Consider the following 20,434-nt stretch of genomic DNA (forward strand, 5'->3'; position numbering starts at 1 on the left):
TTCTTTCAATTAACAGTTTTATCTGGATACTTTAATTTCTCTTCCTACTCTTCCAGTTGAAAGACTTCTCAATCAGATCAGTCAATCAGTCAACAAGAATTTATTAAGCATTTATTGTGTCAAATGGAGATACAAAAACAAAAATGAACCAACACAAATGAACCAGTCACTGCTCTCAAGGAATTTATAATGTATAGAAGCTGATACAAAAGTCTATACAAAAGACCGAAAAAGAACATTAAAAAGTATACACAAGATACAAAAAATGTAAGGTAATTTTAATGGAAGAAGGTGTGTGGGAGTACCAGGAAAAATGTCATTAGGTAACATTTGAGCTGAGTTTTGAAAGAAACTAGTTACTAAAAGGAGAAGAGAATGCATTCCAGATGTAGGGAATTGATAAAATATCATGTGTGAAGAACATCAATTAAGCCAAGTTGACTGGACTATAGACTATGGACTATAGACAGAAATAATGTCTGTCTGGCCAGGCATGACTCAGGCCAATGATTCAGCCTCCAGATTAGAATTAAATGAAGATACTCATAGGTCATATAACATTTAACAAAATAATTTCATTTAACATTAACATGGATTCAGCAAAAGCACAACAGTGATTGAGTTGAGCACAGTCTGCCCTTGCCTTTCCATTTACCATAGTAGTACATGCTGTCAAAAGAATGTGTGAAGCTGAAGAGTTCTAGACTCTTGCCTGACACTGGTCTATTTCTCTTAAGGGATCAGGAGATTAAGTCCATGGTTCAAGATTTTTTTTTGTCTAGATCAAAATATATTGAGGAAAGTTTGCCTTTTAGTGGAACATTAACCTTTTTATATTTTTTAAACATATATTTTACATACATACATTTACATAGAATAAATGTTGCTCCTATATCCCAAAATGGTAGGCATGAGCTAGGTTATGAAGCATTTTAAATACAAAAAGAGGAATAAACAAGAAATTTCTGGTTCATATGATTGCCTGAACAGAGATAGACCATTCAATTACTATATACATACTCCAACAAAAATAAACAAAAACCCTGAAATTCACTCCAAACCAAATAATGATTTAAAAAAAAAAAAAAAAAAAAGTTCAGTGAGAAACTATAATGAGTGATTTCTTCCACTCTAAATTGTATCAAAAAAGTCAGCCAAAAGCCCATAGGCAACAGGAAAGGGGATCTCCAACAAAACCCACTCCAGCTGTTGGCTGCCAAAGAGCTAGTAGCTGTCCAGCTCAACCATAGACAAGCCAGAAACAAATGTAGCCTCCAAAGCTATGTGTTTTAAAGTATCAGAAAAGAGTCTTCCCACAAGAAAATCACAGGGAAATTGAAACCAACTACGATATAGAATTACTATAAATTCAGGGAGGCTTAAAAAAAAAAAAAAAAAAAAAAAAACTAGGAAAGAGTATAATTATAACAGTTGCAAGCAGACATTCAAAGGAAAAAATACATTTTCCTCAAGAACTATTTGAATACCTAGAGAAAATTAAGCAAGAAATAAAAAATGAAAGAAGGAATTTAGAGGAAAGCATTTGAAGAAGCTAGAATTTCAAGTCAAAGAAAAAGAAAAAGCATCCAGAAAAGAGTTCAACATACCAAGTAATCACAATCAAGATCACACAAGATCTGGCAGCTTTCATTATGAATGTAAAGAGAATCTGGAATATAACATTCCAAAATGCAAAAGAAGCATATGATTTAGAATAATTTACTTTATAAAACTGAATATAATCCGATAGAGAAAAAATATTCATATAATGGAAAAGAGGATTTTTCTTTATATCTAATGAAAAAAACTAGAGCTGAGCAGGCATTTTTTGAGATGCAAACACAAGGTAAATTATTTGAGCAATTTGACAGGGCTGAATGATGATATAGCATTAACATTCTAATTGGAGGGGCAGCTAGATGGATAGAACACTGACCTTAGAGTTAGGCAGAACTGACTTCAAATCCAGCCTCAGACACTTAATGCCTGTTAGCTGAGTGATCCTTGACAAGTCAGTAAACCCTAATTTTTTTCTTTCTTATTTTTTTAATAGTTTTTTATTTACAAAACATATGCATGGGTAATTTTTTCAACATTGACCCTTGCTTAACCTTTTGTTCCAAAGTTTCCCTTTTCCCCCACTCCCTCCCCTAATGGCAGGTAGTACAATACATGCTAAATGTATTAAAATATGTGTTAAATCCAATACATGTTTAAACAGTTATCTTGCTGCACAAGAAAAATCAGATCTAGAAAGAAAAAAAACAAAAGATAACAAAACCTGAGAAGGAAAACAAAAATGCAAGCAAACAATAACAGAAAGAGTAAAAACGCTATATATATAAATGTGGTCCACACTCAGTTCCCATAGTCCTATCTCTGGGTGTAGCTGATTCTCTTCATCATTGAAGAATTGAAACTAGTTTGAATCATGTTAAGGATGACAGAATACTTTTGACTTCCTATACTCTTGAATCATCTCAGATGAAGAGAGCCATGACCATCAGAATTGATCTTTGTATAATCTTGTTGTTGCCATGTATAATGATCTCCTGGTTCTGCTCATTTCACTTAGCATCCGTTCATGTAAGTCACTCTAGGTCTCTCTGAAATCATCCTGCTGGTTGTTTCTAATAGAATAATAATATTCCATAACATTTATATGCCATAACTTATTCAGCCATTCTCCAACTGATGGGCATTCACTCAGTTCCCAGTTTCTTGCCACTACAAAAAGGTCTGCCATAAACATTTTTGCACATGTGTAACCCCAATTTTCTTGAAAGGAAAAAAACACATTCTAACAGGAAAGAAGAAACAAATGTTCATTTATAATCTTGGTATCTTCAAAGTATACTGGAAAATTAAAAAAAAAAAAAAAAAACCAGGTGACCTGTGAATTGATTAATTCTGTTTTGAGGATTTTACACTCACACCTACCTATACACACAGAATCAACAAGGAAAGAAGTAAGGTGGGAGGGAAGGGAAAGGGAAGAAAGAAATAGAAAACTGGAAAAAGAATAGTGAAAAGCAACCACAACTTCCTGATCCTGAAGGAGGGATAAAAAGGGAAAAAATACAATATAAAAAATTAGGACTTAATGAGTGGGAGAGTGTGCATATCAACTGAAGAATGGATAGACAATATGTAATATATGACTGTAATAGAATATTATTGTGCCATAAGAAATTATGAAAGACACAATTTCAGATAATCCTAGGAAACAAAAATTTATACAAAATGAAGTGAGCAGAACCAGAAGAACAATTTATATATTAACAACTTTGTAAAGAAAACAATTATGAAAGACTTAAGAACTCTGATTAAAGCAGTGACCAACCATGTATTTATTGTGAATCATGTTAAAAAAAAGAGGAACTCAAGGAGCAGAAAAAAGCCATATAGTTTGAGATATGAACACTATGTGGATCTGTTTTGCTTGAATGCTTATTTATTAAAAAAAATAATAAATTTTTAAAAAAAGGTTGGTTTTTTCTCTGGCTTTTGTTTAGAGAGATTCAGGAGGAAAGGGGGAAACCTTTCACCAAAAAGAGAACTATGGAAACATTTGCTAAATGAATAGAAGACAGAAGAAAGTTCTGAAAAAAGCAGAGACAAAAAGGATAATTTTATAAGTAATATGTGGAAATACATACATGTATATGTGTGAACAAGTGATATGAAATGAAGGTTTATTTTCACATACAATCCTGCTATATATACACATAAATATTCTCTCTCTTAATTAATTTTAATTTAAAAAGTGATTCCTGGAATTTTTTTTCTCCTTTTTTAGTTTAAACTTCTTGGTTAAGATATGTTAGAGAATCTTCAAGCAAATATATTTTTATAACTTTATTATATGTATTCTGTTCCTGGCAAAGAGCCATCATTCCAGTGTCTTAGTCATGGTAAAAAAAAAAAAAAAAAAAAAAATCCAATCTCTTCTCTAACACTGTCAGTTGTTCACTTCCCATATCTTCCTTTATCTTAAAAATTCCCAAACTTTAATTGGAAGAAATGACAAAACCACAGCTGTGTCTCTTAGTCCTTCAAGTTAATTCTCAAGACTTCTTGGTCCCTAAGATCCCTTTTTAGTTTTCTACTAGCAGTGTTTTTGTCCGCATATTAATCACCAGAAATGAATCATGTTAAGGATGACAGAATTACTTTTGCCGTCTTATTACTCTAGTCAAACACACAATTGCGCAAAATAATTCCTCAGGAAAACAAGCAAATGCTTGATGATTCTCAGTATTCCTCTTTTTGTAGAGTTATCTCCATCTCCAATATTGAAAGTGAACCTATGCAATAGGACTAATAAGTATTATTTCATGGCTTCATCATCTCCCATCACCTCTGACAAGGTCTTTTCCTCTAATTCCCCATTTCTATCTACCCAGATTCAATTCTTTTTTTTTAATTTTTTCCTGAGGCTGGGGTTAAGTGACTTGCCCAGGGTCACACAGCTAGGAAGTGTTAAGTATCTAAGACCAGATTTGAACTCTGGTCCTCCTGCATTCAAGGCTGGTGCTCTATCCACTGCACCACCTAGCTGCCCCCTCAGATTCAATTCTTTAGAGTTTTGTTTCACCCTTCATGTTATTCTTAATAATTGCCACTAAATCCTGTTAATGTTCTCCTGATATATTCATCCTATTCCAAGCCTTCATCCTTTTGTGCTTCTATTATTGCAATTACCTAATGGGGTTCTTTCTAGAATTATATTCAGGATTAATCAATAACCAGATCAACTTTTCTCAGGTATCTCTTTTCATCCATCATTCCCTTGATCAGGAACTTACATTCCAATAGGTCTCCATTGCCTACAGACTCTCTTCATGGTATTATTTACCTATAAATTGTTATATAAGGGTCAGACTGTAGACCAAAAACTCTCTTAGAGACATCTGGGGACTCCATAAACTTGATAACTCAGTGATTGGGTCTTTTACGGATAAAATACCTACTGCCTGCTTCTGGCCATATGGTAGCCCAACATTTAAAGAACTTGTTTCCATATGATGCATCCTTTAGTTCACTTATGACAATAGCAGTGAAATAGGCTACCCCATTAATTAAAAGGAGAGAAAACTTCTAATGGCTCTTTTTTTTTATTCAGTCCTTCAAGTGACATCATTTAATTCTGGGTTGGGGAATGGGATAACCCTTCCCAGACCTAGCATCATAAGTCATAGTTCTCATGAAGCAATTAAAATAATGGGACTTATTTATTAAATTTATTAAAATAAGGTGGGCTTATGCCTCTATCCCTGTTGACACTTTCCATTTTATGTTTCTTTTGAGTAGATGATTGAACATCTGCCTTAAGGAAAAACTAATCCAGACTTAAAGGTAACTGTTAGGTCTGGTTTTGTCTGTCCATACACTTGCAAAATAATAACCCTTTATTATCTGGTCTTTTACTGAAAGAAAACACAAAGATATTTGTGTGAAAAACACTTCAAAAAGCAGCTTGAGGAGAAATGCTCACCACGTGAGAGGACTTGAGAGAAAAGGAATTTCTCAGATAAAAGTTCTTGAGGGGAGACACAGAAAGTTCTCAAAGCACTTGAGCAAAAGTAACCCTTGAGAAGCAAATGTACTGACTGATAGTTAGGAACTTTATGCCATCTTTTTTTCCTTTAATACTGCTCCCATCTTGACACAGGTCCTCATTATCTCTTGACTGAACTATAGCAACGATTTGCTGGTTGGTTTCCCTACCACAAGTCTCTCCTTACTCCTTCCATTCTCCACTCAGTTATGGAAGTGATTATCCTAAATTACAGGTCTGACTGCACCATTCCTCTACTCAAAAGACTTTAGTGGCTCTCCATAACCCCTGTTTAGTGTCCAAAGCAATTTAAAACCTGCTTCCTTCCATTTTCAGTCATCTTAACCTTTCTCCCTGCCCCTTCCCAAAGCCTATTCTTTCAAACTAGTGACCATAGCTTCCCTGTTATTCATCAAACAGGATACTCCGTCTCCCAACTAGCTGCCTCTTCTGCCTGAAATGCTCTCCTTCCTCATCTCTGGCTCTTTGCTTCCTTCAAGTCCCAGATAAAATCCTACATGGAATATTGACTATCCAAGCCCCGCATTGACTGAAGCCCAGATAGATTTCTTTTCACCTCTTCTTCAGGATTCTCCATTAAGGAGATTTGAGGATGTCTAAGCTCTCAGAAAATGGCTCCATCCTTCACCTATAGCATTCCCCTACAATGCAGGTAGATACCCTGCCCTCCAGGTCCATTTAACCATTAATCATTTAACCAAATTGGTTTTTAGAGGGCTGTTTTGCATCCAAAGTTTATTGGGATTGCCTTGGATCACTGAAGTGCTGAGAAGAACCAAGTCTTTCATTGTTGATCAATGCACAATCTTGCTGTTACTGTGTAAAATGCATTTCTGGTTCTTGCTTGTTTTGCTCAGTTTCTAAAATCAACTTGTTCATCATTTTTGTTTGTTTGTTTGTTTGTTTGTTGTTGTTGTTAGGCAATTGGGGACAAATGACTTGCCCTGGTCACACAGCTAGTAAGTGTTAAGTATCTGAGGCCAGATTTCAACTCAGATCCTCCTGATTCCAGGAGCAGAATTCTAGCCACTGCATCATCTACTTGACTTTTGTTCATTATTTTTTACAATACAATTATATTCCAATTCATCCCTTCCAACATTTATCATTATTTCCTTTCACTTTAGTCAAACTGAGAAGTGTAAGGTGGTACCTCAGAGTTGCTTTAATTTGCATTTCTCAAATCAATAGTGATTTAGAGCATTTTTTCATATGACTTTATGATGGCTTTAATGTCTTTATCTGAAAATTGTCCATATCCTTTTAACTATTTGTCAATTGGGGAATGACTTATATTCTTATATAATATATAAATATATACATTAATAATATTTATTATATTATATTATAATTATATTATTATAATGTTATATATTAATATTACATATAATATATAAATATATATATTTAGAAATGAGGACTTTTATCAGAAACACTGGCTGTAAAATTTTTTCCTAGCTTTGTGCTTTCCTTTTAATCTCGTGTTGGGTTTGTTTGTGCAAAAACTTTTTAATGTAATCAAAGTTATCCATTTTACATTCCATAATGTTCTCTAGTTCTTCTTTGGTCATAAATTCTTCCCTTCTCCAAAGATCTCATAGATAAACTATCTGTTGCTCTTCTAATTTGCTTATGGTATCTTTCTTTATGGCCAAATCATCTAGGTCTATGCCAAGGGCAAAAGAGAGGGTAACCAGGAAAAGGAGAGCTTGTTTGTTCATATTTTTGCACATCTTACCTCCCTGATTATACTCTTAAGTTCTTAAGAGCAGCAGCTGTTTTTTACCTTTTTTTTGTACCTTTTTTTTTTTTTTAACCCTTAGTTCTTAGCATATTTCCTGGAACATGGTAGCTGCTTAATAAATGTTTATTGACTGACTGTATAGTGCATTGTTTCCTAGCATCTAATTACACGTCACTTTTTTTTTTTTTATGAATTTAAAGTTTATTACTAGGAAATTCCAGTCTCAAAAAACAGATTAGAAACTATGGAACAACTGTATATTGACTTCTTCTGGTCAAATGTGACAGAAAAGTGGATTTAGGGTTTCTTAAGCTAAGTTAGAGGTCCTAGGAGAGATAGATGCCCTGTGGAATTAGAAAATTGTCACCAGTGTTAGAAGCTGCATACAAAACCAAAAGCCAGAGCAGAGAGAAGCTGAGGGGAGAAAGGCAAAGTTAGCAGTGGTAACAGCAGCCGTGAGCTGAGAACACTCAACTACAGACCTACAGGCCCTGCAGTTATTAGGGTGATCTGTGTAAAAAAGCCAGGAAGGAAAGGCTACTCTTTAGCACCATCTACAGGCTGGACAGAGACTCCCGACTTGTTCTCCTTCCCGACTCCTCTGTGCCTGGAGAAAAAGAAGGCCTCTCAGGATTGAGCACCACTGGGCCAGTTTTGCAGATTTGCAGGGAAGGGGGCAGATGTCGGGTGCAAGGGTTAAGGAGGGTATGGCTGAATTTCTTGTCTTGTTTTTAAGGAAATATCATTATTAAGAAATGTAGACAAAGCCTTTGATAAAATTTTAGTAATAGAATAAAAAATAGAGAGATTAAATATATATATATATATATATATATATATATATAAAGCAACAGTTCCCAAAGTGTGGTCCAGAGAATCCGGGGGTGGGGGGGTCTCTGAAACTTTCAGAGAGTCTATGTATCAAAAATTAGTTTTTATTTTTAATATAGTAAATATCTATATTTAGAATTTTATATTTTTTGTGAATATGTAAATTTTATAACATATTTATAATTATAATTTTATAATATATAAAGATAGTGAGAACTAGTTTGAGAACCACTGATAAAAAGCATGTAGTTTTAAGTCAAGAGCAGCTGGATGGTGCAGTGGTTATTGAATCCAGCAGGAAGTCCAAAATTCTCAACTTTCTCTTTTCAAATGTGACCTCTGATACTTACTAGCTCTGTGGCGCTGGGCAAGTCACTTAACTGGTTTTTTTTTTGTGTGTCTCAATTTCCTCATATATAAAATGAGCTGGAGAAGGAAATAGCAAACCACACTAGTATCTTTGCTAATAAAACCCCAAATGAGGTCAGGAAGAGTCAGGCCTGACTGAACAGCAACCTTAAGTCAATCAATTTAGAAACATTACCATTAAAAACCAATAAATAACAAGTATGACCAGCTGAATCACTTTTATGTGGACTAGTGTTGGAAAGTCTAACAATTACAATGAGAGAGGAAAAAGCTATTAGTGTAAGAAACATAGGGAAAGTTGATATTTGCATATATCACAAAAAAATTTCTAAAGAATTCAACTACTCAGTAAGAAAATTAATGAAGGCAATAAATGAGTTTAACAAAGTTGAAGGCTATACTATTTCAACCCCCAAAATAAGTCACATTCTTATTTACTAACAATGATGGCCAAGAAGACATCACAAATCTCATTTGCAGTATCAACAAAACCCTTCACTATTTGGCAATTAACCTAGAAATACATTATGACCATTTTGAAGACAACTTTAAAATGTTAATAACTAAAATTAATTAAGGCCTCAACATTTATCATTCATAGATCTGTCAGATTGGTATGGCAAAAATGACAATCTTCCTCAAGTTATCTTGCATAGTTAATGAAATGCCAATCAAAATCTCAAGAGATTTGTTAGAACTGAATAACATTATAATGAAGTTTTACATGGAAAAAAGGAGACAAGAAATCAAAAGGCATCTTAGGAAGAAAAAATGTTGAAAATGCTAGGGCAGGAGGATAAAGAAAAGCTTCATGTAGAGAATAGTTCTTGAGCTTCCAATTTAGGGAAGAGGACTGTGTTTTTGTGTTCTTTATTCTCCAGCCCTAGCTGGTAGTGCCCTTTCTCTCAAAGTATTTTGTATTTAGCTACCTTACATACATTTGTATATATTTAGTTAATTTTAAGCTGTATACTATTATATATATACTTGCTCTTTGTGAATTAGAGATTGTTTCATATTAAAATATCTTTTTTAAAATTTTAGTTCAAAATTGTCTCCCTTCTTCCACACTTTCCCCATCCATCAAGGCAAAAAATGCCATACCCATAATATATAATGTCATGCAAAACATATTTATTTCCACATTAGCCAAGTTGCAGACAAACAAACAAGAAAAATAAAGAGAAAAAAATATATGCTTCAATCTATACTCAGAGATCATCAATTTTCTCTCTGGAAGTGGAGGAGCATTTTTCAGCTAAGTCCTTGGGCACTGTCAAGGATCAGAGCAGTTAATTTTCACAGCTGATTATCATTACAATTTTGATGTACAATGTAGTTCTTTTTTTTTTTTTTTGAGGCTGGGGTTAAGTGACTTGCCCAGGGTCACACAGTTAGGAAGTGTTAAGTGTCTGAGATCACATTTGAACTGGGGTCCTCCTGAATTCAAGGCTGGTGTTCTATCCACTGCTTCACCTAGCTGCCCTACAATGTAGTTCTACTCATTTTATTTTGTATCAGTATATATGTTTCAAGTTTTTCTGAAACTATCCATTTATAATTTCTTATAAGACAATAGTTAGTGTTCCATCACAATCATATACCATAATTTAATTCCCCAAATGATGGGTATTCCTTTCATTTATAATTCTTTGCCATTACAAAGAAAGCTATATTTTTGTACACTTGGATCTTTTTCCTTTTTCTTTGATATCTTTGTGGTACAGACTTAGTAGTGATATTTCTGGGTCAAAGGGTATGCACACTTTCATAGCCCTTTCGGCATACTTCCAAATTGTTCTCCAGAATGGATGTACCAGTTCATTATTATTACTCTATATGAAACGACCAGCAGGATGATTTCAGAGAGATCTGAAGTGAGCAGAACCAGGACATCATTATGATGGGGGTGAACTCTGAAACTCTGTCCCCTTTAATCTGTAAGAGAAGGGAGATTAGGGGTCTCAGGCTCTCCCCTGGGAAAAGCATACCTTTCCCAGACAACACCTTCCCCAAGTGAAGTTGTCTCCTTCAGTTGGAGATCTCTGCTGATACTCCCATTAAATGGATCTAACTCCAAGATAAGTTATCTCTTTTCAACTGGAAATCTAGGCCTGGGGCATTGAAGCCCAAGCCTCAGACAGTTAATAAAATCCAATTCTAAACCCCAAATCTTTGCAGAAGTCCGAAACTGGATTATACTTGCTAAGGAAGCTCTCTTCTTGTCAAAGCTTACTGACAGGACTTTTGCCCATTGTGAAAATATTCTCTTCTTTTGTTTTTGGGTTGTTTTTTTTTTTTAATTTACAAAGCATAGACATGGGTAATTTTTCCAACATTGACCCCTGCAAAACCTTTTGTTCCAAATTTTCTCCTTCTTCCCCCATCCCCTCCCCTACATGGGGGGTAGTCCAATACATTTCAACATTTGTTGAAATACATGTTAAATCCAATATGTATATACATATTTATATAGTTATCTAGCTGCACAAGAAAAATCAGATCAAGAAGGAAGGAAAAGAAAAACTGAGAAAGAAAACAAAATGCAAGCAAACAACTGAGTAAGAATACTATGTTGTGTTCGACACTCAGTTCCCATAGTTCTCTCTCTGGGTGACTCTCTTCCTCACTGCACAAGTGGAACTGGTTTGAATCATCTCATTGTTGAAGATAGCCACTTCCATTAGAATTGGTCCTCATATAGTATTGCTGTTGCCATGTACAATGATCTCCTGGTTCTGCTCATTTCACTCAGCATCAGTTCATGTAAGTCTCTCCAGACCTTTCTGAAATCATCCTGCTGGTCGTTTCTTACAATTTATTCAGCCATTCTCCAATTGATGGGCATGCACTCAGTTTCCAGTTTCTAGCCACTACAAAAAGAACTGCCACAAACATTTTTGCACATATGGGTCCTTTTCCCTCCTTTAAAATCTCTTTGGGATATAAGCCCAGTAGTAACACTGCTGGGTCAAAGGGCATGCACTGTTTAATAACTTTTTGAGCCTAGTTCCAAACTGATTTTCAGAATGGTTGATCAGTTGACAGTTCCACCAACAATGTATCAGTTTTCCCACATCTTTTCCAACATTCATCATTATCTTTTCCTGTCATCTTAGCCAATCTGACAGGTGTGTAGTGGTATGTCAGAGTTGTCTTAATTTGCATTTCTCTGATCAATAATGATTTGGAACAACATTTCATGTGACTACAAATAGTTTCAATTTCTTCATCTGAAAATTGTTCATATCCTTTGACCATTTGTCCATTGGAGAATGGCTTGAATTCTTATAAATTTGAGTCAATTCTCTATATATTTTAGAAATGAGGCCTTTATCAGATCTTTTGGATGTAAAAATGTTTTCCCACTTTATTGCTTCCCTTCTAATCCTGTCTGCATTAGTTTTGTTTGTACAAAAACTTAATATAATCAAAATTATCTATTTTGTTGTGAATTCTTTCATGAAGGACCTGTGCTGACCAAAAGGGGATTGCCACAACTCTCTGACTGCCACTAGAACCTCATCATATGCATGAAATGGCATAGCATTCAAGTTTCTAAAGGAGAAGTTAAATTAATCTATTCACAAAATAAACAATTAGGTAAGGAAGTGAATAGAATTTTAGAAAAGCTAGATATAACAAGACCTCTGAAGTAATAATGATCTCTAGTTCTTCTTTGGTCACAAATTCCTTCCTCCTCCACCAATCTGAGAGGTAAACTATCTTATGTTCTAATTTGTTTATAATATCATTCTTTATGGCTAGATCATGAACCCATTTAGACCTTATCTTGGTATATGGTGTTAAGTGTGGGTCAATATCCAGTTTCTGCCATACTGGTTTCCAATTTTCCCAGCAGTTTTTGTCAAATAGTGGATTCTTATCCCAGAAGTTGGGGCCTTTAAGTTTGTCAAACACTAGATTGCTATAGTCATTATTTTGTTCTGTAAACCTAATCTATTCTACTGATCAACTTCTATATTTTTTAAGCCAGCAAGCACCACATGGTTTTGGTAACTGCTACTTTATAATATGGTTTTAGATATGGTACAGCTAGGTCACCTTCATTTGCTTTTCTCTTCATTAATTCCTTTGAAATTTTTTACTTTTTGTTCTTCCAGATGAATTTTGTTATTTTTTCTAGGTCAGTAAAATAGTTTCATGGGAGTTTGATTGGTATAGCACTAAATAAATAGATTAGTTTAGGGACTATTGTCAACTTAATTATATTTGCTCTTAGCACTTGATATTTTTCCAATTGTTTAGATCTGACTTTGTGTAGAAAGTGTTTTGTAGTTTTGTTCATATAGTTCCTGACTTTCCCTTGGCAGATAGATTCCCAAATATTTTATACTATGGACAGTTACTTTAAATGGAATTTTTCTTTGTATCTCTTGCTGTTGGATTTTGTTGGTGATGTATAAAAATGCTGATGATTTATGTGGATTTATTTTGTATCCTGCAACTTTGCTAAAGTTGTGGATCATTTCTAATAGTTTTTTAGTTGATTCTCTGGGGCATGTATATGTTTTGTAAATAAAAAGCTTTAATAATAATTTAAAAAGATATGCAGATGATACCATTCTACGACAGAAAATGAAGAAGAAATAAGCTCTTGATTAGAGTGAAAAAGGAGAGACTAAAAGCTGTTTTGAAGCTTAAAACTAAAAAAAAAAAAAAAAAATCTTGACAACTGGCTCTATCATTTCCTGGCAAATAGAGGAAGAAGAAATAGAATATAAAAATAGATTTTATTTTCTTGGGTTCAAAGATCACTATAAACAGTAACTGCAGCTATGAAAATAAAAGATGCTTGCTCCCTGGAAGAACAGCTAGACAAATCTAGGTGTTGCTGTTGTTTGTCCTTCATACTTGAATCTGAACAAGATATTAGCACGTTAGTACCATGACAAGCAAATAATTGATTTAAATGGGACTAACTCCTCTAGAGTGGCCACTGCATGATGGGAGATGGCCCTGGATGCAATAAGAGACTTTGGCCTTTTTAAGTGTTTGGTTTTTTTTAAACAGGTTTCATTCTGAATCCAATTCTTGCTGTGCAACAACAACAACAAAAATTCGGTTCTGCACATATATATATTGTATCTAGGATATACTATAACATATTTAATATGTATGGGAATGCCTGCCATCTAGGGGGGGAAATTCAGACAGAAGGGAGTACAAGGGATAATGTTGTAAAAAAGTTACCCATGCATACGTAATGTCAAAAAAATTATAATTATAAAATTAATTTAAAAAAATTTAAAAGTTTTCTGGATCTACAATTCTGCCAGACAGAGAATCTGGCCCTCCTGAGAGGAGCTTTTAGAGTTTCCGCAAGGAAAGATGACCTCCAAAACAATTCTTATTTTTGGATTCCCCTACCAAGGAACTTCTAAGGGAGGGACTCATTCACGTGGTTTAAACTAGCAAAACTCGGGCCCAGTCTCTTGGCTCCGCCTCTCCCGAGGCCCTGCTTCCCCCTTCCCCGCTGAACCCCTCCCGAGGCCCCGCCCCTCCCTAGGCCCCGCCCTTCCGAGGCCCTGCTCTCCCCGGCCGAGCCCCTCTTCCAGACTCCGCCCCACCCTGCCTCAGGTCCCCGGAAGGCGAGCTCCGCCCCCCACCCCCAGCCCTTTTCCAAGATGGCGGTGGCGGCTCTTTCCTGGCTCTCTGGGCGGCGGTGAAGGGGGATATGAAAGAAGGCCAGGTATCGGGGATTGAAGGCGCCGAGGAAGGGGGCCTGGGCCCGAGTTCGAGGTGGGGAGTGGAGGCGAGGAAGCCCTAGAGTCGGAGGGGCGGGGCGGTGAGGACTTGGGGTTGGGGGATGGAGTGGAAAGAGACGGGGGCGTCTTCTGCTGTTGCCGACCGACGGGGGCCCGCAGGGGTCATTGGGGGGGAGCGGAGCGCGCGCTGGGGAGGGCGGGCGGGGGGCTGGATGCCGGAGGCTCGCGGTCCTCCCTCGACGCCACCGCTAGCTGGGCCCGCCCCCTCCAGGTGAGCTGGCGCTTTCTCCCGGATGCTGGAGCGCTGGGCTCCCTCCTTCCCCTCCCCCCGGACCCCTTTTCCCCGAGATCCACCTCAGACCTCCATGTGGGCCGGGGTGGGAGTCGTCCCCCACTGCTCCGCCCCAGCGGCTCGCGGGGCCGCCGCTCTCTCCCTGGGGGCACCTGCCAAGCCGGGAGGGAGAGGGGCAGGAGGAGGAGGGGCAGCTGATGCTGTCCTGATGGCTCCCTGGGCCCGGGAGTCCCAGCCCTTCCCGTCCGCGGCTCCGGTTTGGCCGTGTCCTCTGCTCCCGCCCTCCAGTCCGGCCGGGTGTAAATCCATGTATCGGGTGCCCCAGGTCTTCACTTCCAAAACTTTACCGTCATGCAGGGGGTAGGAGAAGAGGGGTCTTCGGGAGCTTAAATGCTGACCCCGGATTCTAGGGCAGGGGGACACCCCCCCACTGGAATTCCCACGGACTAGACCACGACCCCCTCCACCTTTCACTCCATCCACCTGGAAAACCTGAACTGCCCCCAAACAGCCTCCCTACAGGGACCCTATTCCTTAATCCAAAAGGAAGCAAAAGATCTGTGAACTTTGTTTTCCCCAGAAGAGTCTTGGGATCTTAACTGTAGTTCACATGAATATATTTTACATTTCTGCACAACCACCTCCGAAAGAGGGTCGGCATGTTTATTCCCCTATGACGTGGCAGTAGACCGAGGCTCGCAGCGCGCTGACTTGCTCACGGTCTCTGCCTGGATTTGAAGTCACTTCTGACTCCGAGTCCATCGTTCCTTTCAGGACACCAAACTGTCTCTCCGCAGATGGACAGAACTTCCCCTTCTCCTCCTTCCAACATTCCCAACTCCAGATGATGCCTCACAGACCCACCCCTCCGGAGCCCCCTGGAGCCCCCGCCTCCCTTCCAGCCACCGCCTGAGCCCGGGTGAGTCCTTTCCCCTCCGAGGGCATGGACTGACATTCCTGGTCCGAGTGGCCCAGGGGAGAATGCCTAGAGTTAAAGATAGGGGAAGGAAAATGTTGGCAGGGGTAGGGCGGGAAGGTTCCACTGGAACAGGAAATAAAAGTCTCCTTGAGATGGTTGAAAGTCCGGTTTTGTCCCTCCCTGGTTTTCCCTCCTCACCTTGGCTCCCTTTCTGTTATTATGTCTCCCGCGTCCTCTCGCTTCCTGCCCGTTGACTGTCCTGAGCCTGTTCTCTGCTTCTCTCTTGACCCAGCTGGTTTCTCTCCGCTTCTCCTGCCTTGCCTCTCTCCCAGGATTCTCGTTTCACTCCTCTCTTTCTGCCCATTTCAGTTACACTCCAGGATGTTTCGTCGGATTCTAGATCGGCCTTGCACGCTGGCCTTGCTTGTGGGCTCCCAGCTGGCTGTCATGATGTACCTGTCCCTTGGTGGTTTCCGTAGCCTCGGTGCCCTGTTTGGTCGAGACCCGGGCCCTACCTTTGATTATTCACGACCCCATGATGTGTATACCAACCTCAGCCGCTTGCCGGGGGCCCCTCCTGTCCCAGGGGCTCCTATGGCTCCAGAGGCTTTGCCCTACTGCCCTGAGCGCTCTCCCTTCCTAGGTGAGCTGAGAGGGAAGAAGGTGAATAATAGGACAGAGGGCATGGGGGGGTGGAGGAGGCATGTTGGAATAGCATGGATCTGGGGGCATGATGAGATCTAATAGGAAATGTGAGGATGGCATGGAAAGAGAAATGAGAAGTTTAGTCCGGCTAATCTCATCATGATCTGTTTCCTTTTTCTTTCTCGCCTCTCATTCCCAGCCCTTGAAAGCTTTCCCCTCACAGGTAATTCTGAGTCTGTAGATTTCAGGGTTTGTTCAGTAATGTACCCGTCTCCCATACTTACTCACACAAGCAGCTGCACTTTTGGTCAGAAAAGAGAATCCTGCAAACGAGGAACTCCGTAGTTAGAAGGAACTTCTAGGTTTTAGAGCCAAACTCAGCTTGATGAATGTCTGTCCTGTTTTTAAGATTCCCAGGTGCCAGGAATTCTAGAATCTTTCTGGAATTTCAGACCCAAAACAAGATGAGGTGTCAGCGTTCCTAACCCTACTATTCCCTTCTGAACAGTGGGTCCTGTGTCAGTGTCCTTTAGCCCCATACCATCTATGGCACAGATTTTGGAGAGGAATCCTCGAGTAGAGCTAGGAGGCCGTTACCATCCAGGTGACTGTGAGCCTCGTTCTCGAACCGCCATCATTGTGCCACATCGAGCTAGAGAGCCCCATCTCCGGCTGTTACTCTACCACCTTCATCCTTTTCTGCAGCGTCAGCAGCTTGCCTATGGCATCTATGTCATCCACCAGGTACCCTCCCAGATGTTCCATCATACTTGATATAAATGACATTAAATAGGACATCACAGCTTTATTTCTGTTTTGCATTTACTTTTACTTTTGTGTTTATTTGAGAGGCAGTGTCATGTAGTGGATGGAGACCACGCTTTGAATTATACTTCTGATTCATCAGTGATTGGGTGACTCTGTGAACATCCCTTAAATTCCTCGGGATTCCCAAGAAGTTTTCTGATACTCTGAACTGTCAAATAGTTATTTCTTTGCATCGGTAGTGTGAGTTCCCTATACATTGACAAATAGTATTGACAGCTTAAGGCAGCTAGGTGGCACAGTGGGTAGAGAGCCAGGCCTGAAGTCAGAAAAACTCCTCTTCTTGAGTTTCAATCTGGCCTGCAACACTTCCTAGCTGTGTGAACCTTGGGCAAATCACTTAATTCAGTTTGCCTCAATTTCCTTATCTGTAAAATCAATGAAGAAAATGGCAAACCATTTCAGTATCATTTCCAGGAAACTTCCAATTGGGGTCATAAAGTCAGACCCAATTGAAAAATGACTGAACAATAGCAATGTGGTGGAGTATGCCAGTACTTCTTTTCTTTTACCAAATTGTCATCAATTGTGTACATGGTACTCCTAACTCTGCTTTATATTTTATATTAGGGCAATGACATTTAATCAGATAAAACTCCCAGAGGGGAAAATAAAACAGTACTTCTCAATGTCCAACTCTGGTTCATTTCACTTATTGCCCTTCTCTGGGTAATTATATCCTTTCGTTAACCCTGCTTTGTTCTATTTTCACTCCATCCAAAACCATTCCCAATGATGACCTTTCCATGTTTTTTAGGCTGGAAATGGAACATTTAACAGGGCAAAGCTGCTGAATGTGGGGGTTCGGGAGGCCCTTCGTGATGAAGAGTGGGACTGCCTCTTTCTGCACGATGTGGATTTGCTACCTGAAAATGATCACAATCTTTATGTCTGTGACCCTGGAGGGCCCAGGCATGTTGCTGTTGCCATGAACAAATTTGGATATAGGTTTGTGTTTTAATGCTGACTGAGGATTTGGAAGGGAGGGGAGTCTAGAAGCAGCAGAGATAGCAGTACTGTGATTTGGGATGGGGCAAGGCGGGGGAGGAAGAAAAAGATTTGTTTGGACAAGAGGTGTTTTCCCTTTGAACTTTCGGAGCATGTCTGTTTCATTCTAGCCTCCCATACCCCCAGTACTTTGGGGGGGTCTCAGCTCTTACTCCAGATCAGTACCTGAAGATGAATGGCTTCCCCAACGAGTATTGGGGTTGGGGCGGAGAAGATGACGATATTGCCACCAGGTTAGATGGACATTTCCCTCTCCTCCCCCACCCCTTCCCCACCTCTCTGGCTTGCTTTTGGTCTACTTGGACTCTTTGTATCGGCTTTCTCTCTACCCACCCTTCCCCCCTTTGTTCCATGACTCTGTCTGGGCTTTTCTCACTGCTACTTTAGCATTTTTTTTGCTCCCAGGGCCGGCTGGCTTTGGGCCTGAGATAGACTACACTCTTCTAGAGCTGGAAGGGACCCTCAAGGTCATTTAGGGTCCTTTTGCTAAGATCTGAAATCCCTCTTTGTGGAGAGCTGAGTAGGATCTGGTCTGTCCTGCTTTGATGGACATTCTAAAGAGGTTCATTACTCAAATGTTTTCAGTTTTTATATTTACAGAGGCTTGATTGCCTCCGATGCTGACTCTTCGCCTTTACTGTCTGTCATCTGTTCCCTCCTTAGAGTATTAGTGGATTATGTGCTCCCTGCCTTGGATTCATTTCTCCTCTCTCCTGCCTCTCAGACAATTTACAAAGATGGGAGCAGAACTCTATTTCTGTTTCATTAACCAGTCACCCTTCCTGTACCCTTGAATTTCTAAAGAGTCCCCTTATCTGGGTCTTCTGTTAGGATAGGCTGCATAGCTTAAATCTGTGCTGGAGTTTAGGCCTTGTGACCGGTACCTTAATTCTTGGGCTCTTGCCTTTCTTTTCCTAACATAGGATTCCCAACTGTCCTTTTTCAGGCATCAAGGGCAGCTCCTGCTTTCCGGGAACTTTGAGAAATGAGGGCACAAAGTTGAGCGATAATAACTTAGTGTCTGTAGGGCTTCATTGTCTTTCCTTTTGTTTGACCTCTTAGTCATTCTGAATATGTGATGCTCCTCTCCAGTTTTCTGGTCACAATCATAAGTTTATCTTTTTTAAAAGGAATGTTCTGTAGTTGTGGCTCATTGTTACAAGCATCCCTTCTCCTCAGCCTGCTCATCCCTTCCCAGATGTCTCTTTTCCCCATTTGTAGCCATATACAGAACAGCTGAGGCAGGACAGAGCACTGGGCTTGGGGTCAGAAAAACTCCTTCCTGAGCTCACACCTGGCCTCAGATGCCATCTATGAAACCCTAGGCAGGCCATATTACCCTGCTTGCCTCAGTTTCCTCAAATAGCAAGAAAACCACATGTGAGGTCAGTGCAGGGACTGAATCAAGGCCTGCCCAATGTAGGTGGGCGACCCTGCACCTTCCTAAGCTCTTTTCTTCCCCAGGGTTCGCCTCGCTGGGATGAAGATCTCCCGGCCACCGATGTCGGTGGGACACTATAAGATGGTGAAGCACCGAGGGGACAAAGGCAACGAAGAGAACCCCCACAGGTAGGGCTAGAGGGCTAGAGAAGATGGCAGGTGCCCAGGTGGTACTTCTCCCGCCTCAGCTCTTCACTTGTGACCCTCAGGTTTGACCTCTTGATCCGCACACAGCGTTCATGGACACAGGATGGAATGAACTCGCTCACCTACCAACTGCTGGCTCGAGAGCTGGGCCCGCTTTATACCAACATCACAGCAGACATTGGGGTTGATCCCCGGGGCCCCCGGCCACCCTCGGGGCCCAGATACCCACCTGGCTCATCTCAGGCCTTTCGCCAAGAAATGCTACAACGCCGGCCCCCAGCACGGCCCGGTCCTCCGCCTGCTGCCAACCACACTGGTTCCCACTGACAACCTCTCTTCTCATTTGAGCTTAGAGGGAACTGTCCTCTCCTGGTCCCCTTTCACTGCTGCCTAAGGGGGTTACCTCTGCTGTGCTGGAGCTGGGCTCCTGCGGTCCTGGAGGGCCCTCTTTCTGAATCCCCCAAGATAGGGCACCTGACTGTGATTCACGGACGGTATTACACATAATGCTGACTCTCCACCTCTGTGGGAGTACCCTGCCACTAGGGTAGGAGTAGGTTTGGACCCTAGGGTTCTTCTACTCCCTCCACACCCCCCACCCCCAAAAGAGGGCTCAGGTATGACCCTCCTCCCTGGGCCCCTGTGAATATTTATTTTATTTATGGCCCCTGGGGGAATGTGTCAGTTGGGAAGGGTGTGACCCCTCCCCTTCGGGATTCTCTTCTGGGATTTCTCTCTCCCTACCAGATCTGTCTGGGAACCCTGGGATTTTTATATATTTTCTAATAAAGGACTCTGTTGTGTCTCTCTTTTGCTCCTATCTTCTCTGACTCATTTACATGAGTTTTGGAACTATCTGTCTTTCTTCAAGGTCTGGCTTCTGGCAGGGACAAGAAGCTTATCA

The 20,434-nt window shown here is 40.0% G+C and overlaps 1 protein-coding gene across 2 annotated transcripts; it reads left to right on the forward strand.

Annotated features, from left to right (window-relative positions):
- The first annotated feature begins 14,060 nt into the window (after positions 1-14,060).
- Positions 14,061-20,350, forward strand: B4GALT3 (beta-1,4-galactosyltransferase 3). 2 transcript variants are annotated; one of them, XM_074309235.1, is made up of 8 exons: positions 14,061-14,238; positions 15,344-15,465; positions 15,835-16,108; positions 16,619-16,854; positions 17,693-17,883; positions 18,054-18,176; positions 19,408-19,512; positions 19,593-20,350. In XM_074309235.1, the coding sequence occupies exons 3-8, from the start codon at positions 15,847-15,849 to the stop codon at positions 19,855-19,857; spliced, it is 1,182 nt and encodes a 393-aa protein (XP_074165336.1). In that variant the 5' UTR covers positions 14,061-14,238; positions 15,344-15,465; positions 15,835-15,846; the 3' UTR covers positions 19,858-20,350. The 2 variants fall into 2 exon arrangements, with proteins under 2 accessions (XP_074165336.1, XP_074165335.1); XM_074309234.1 differs by having other exon boundaries at positions 14,124-14,238; positions 15,321-15,465.
- The last annotated feature ends 84 nt before the right edge of the window (positions 20,351-20,434 follow it).

The sequence above is a fragment of the Sminthopsis crassicaudata genome, chromosome 4 (genome assembly GCF_048593235.1).
Source record: "Sminthopsis crassicaudata isolate SCR6 chromosome 4, ASM4859323v1, whole genome shotgun sequence".
In the NCBI taxonomy this organism is placed as follows: domain Eukaryota; kingdom Metazoa; phylum Chordata; class Mammalia; order Dasyuromorphia; family Dasyuridae; genus Sminthopsis; species Sminthopsis crassicaudata.

What these genes read in the sequence shown, in the direction of transcription:
- B4GALT3 (XM_074309235.1), top strand. Translation starts at nt 15,847, where the DNA reads ATGTTTCGTCGGATTCTAGATCGGCCTTGCACGCTGGCCTTGCTTGTG. An exon ending in TGAGCGCTCTCCCTTCCTAG is followed by an intron (nt 16,109 to 16,618) that starts GTGAGCTGAGAG and finishes CCTTCTGAACAG; the next exon opens with TGGGTCCTGTGTCAGTGTCC. An exon ending in ATGAACAAATTTGGATATAG is followed by an intron (nt 17,884 to 18,053) that starts GTTTGTGTTTTA and finishes GTTTCATTCTAG; the next exon opens with CCTCCCATACCCCCAGTACT.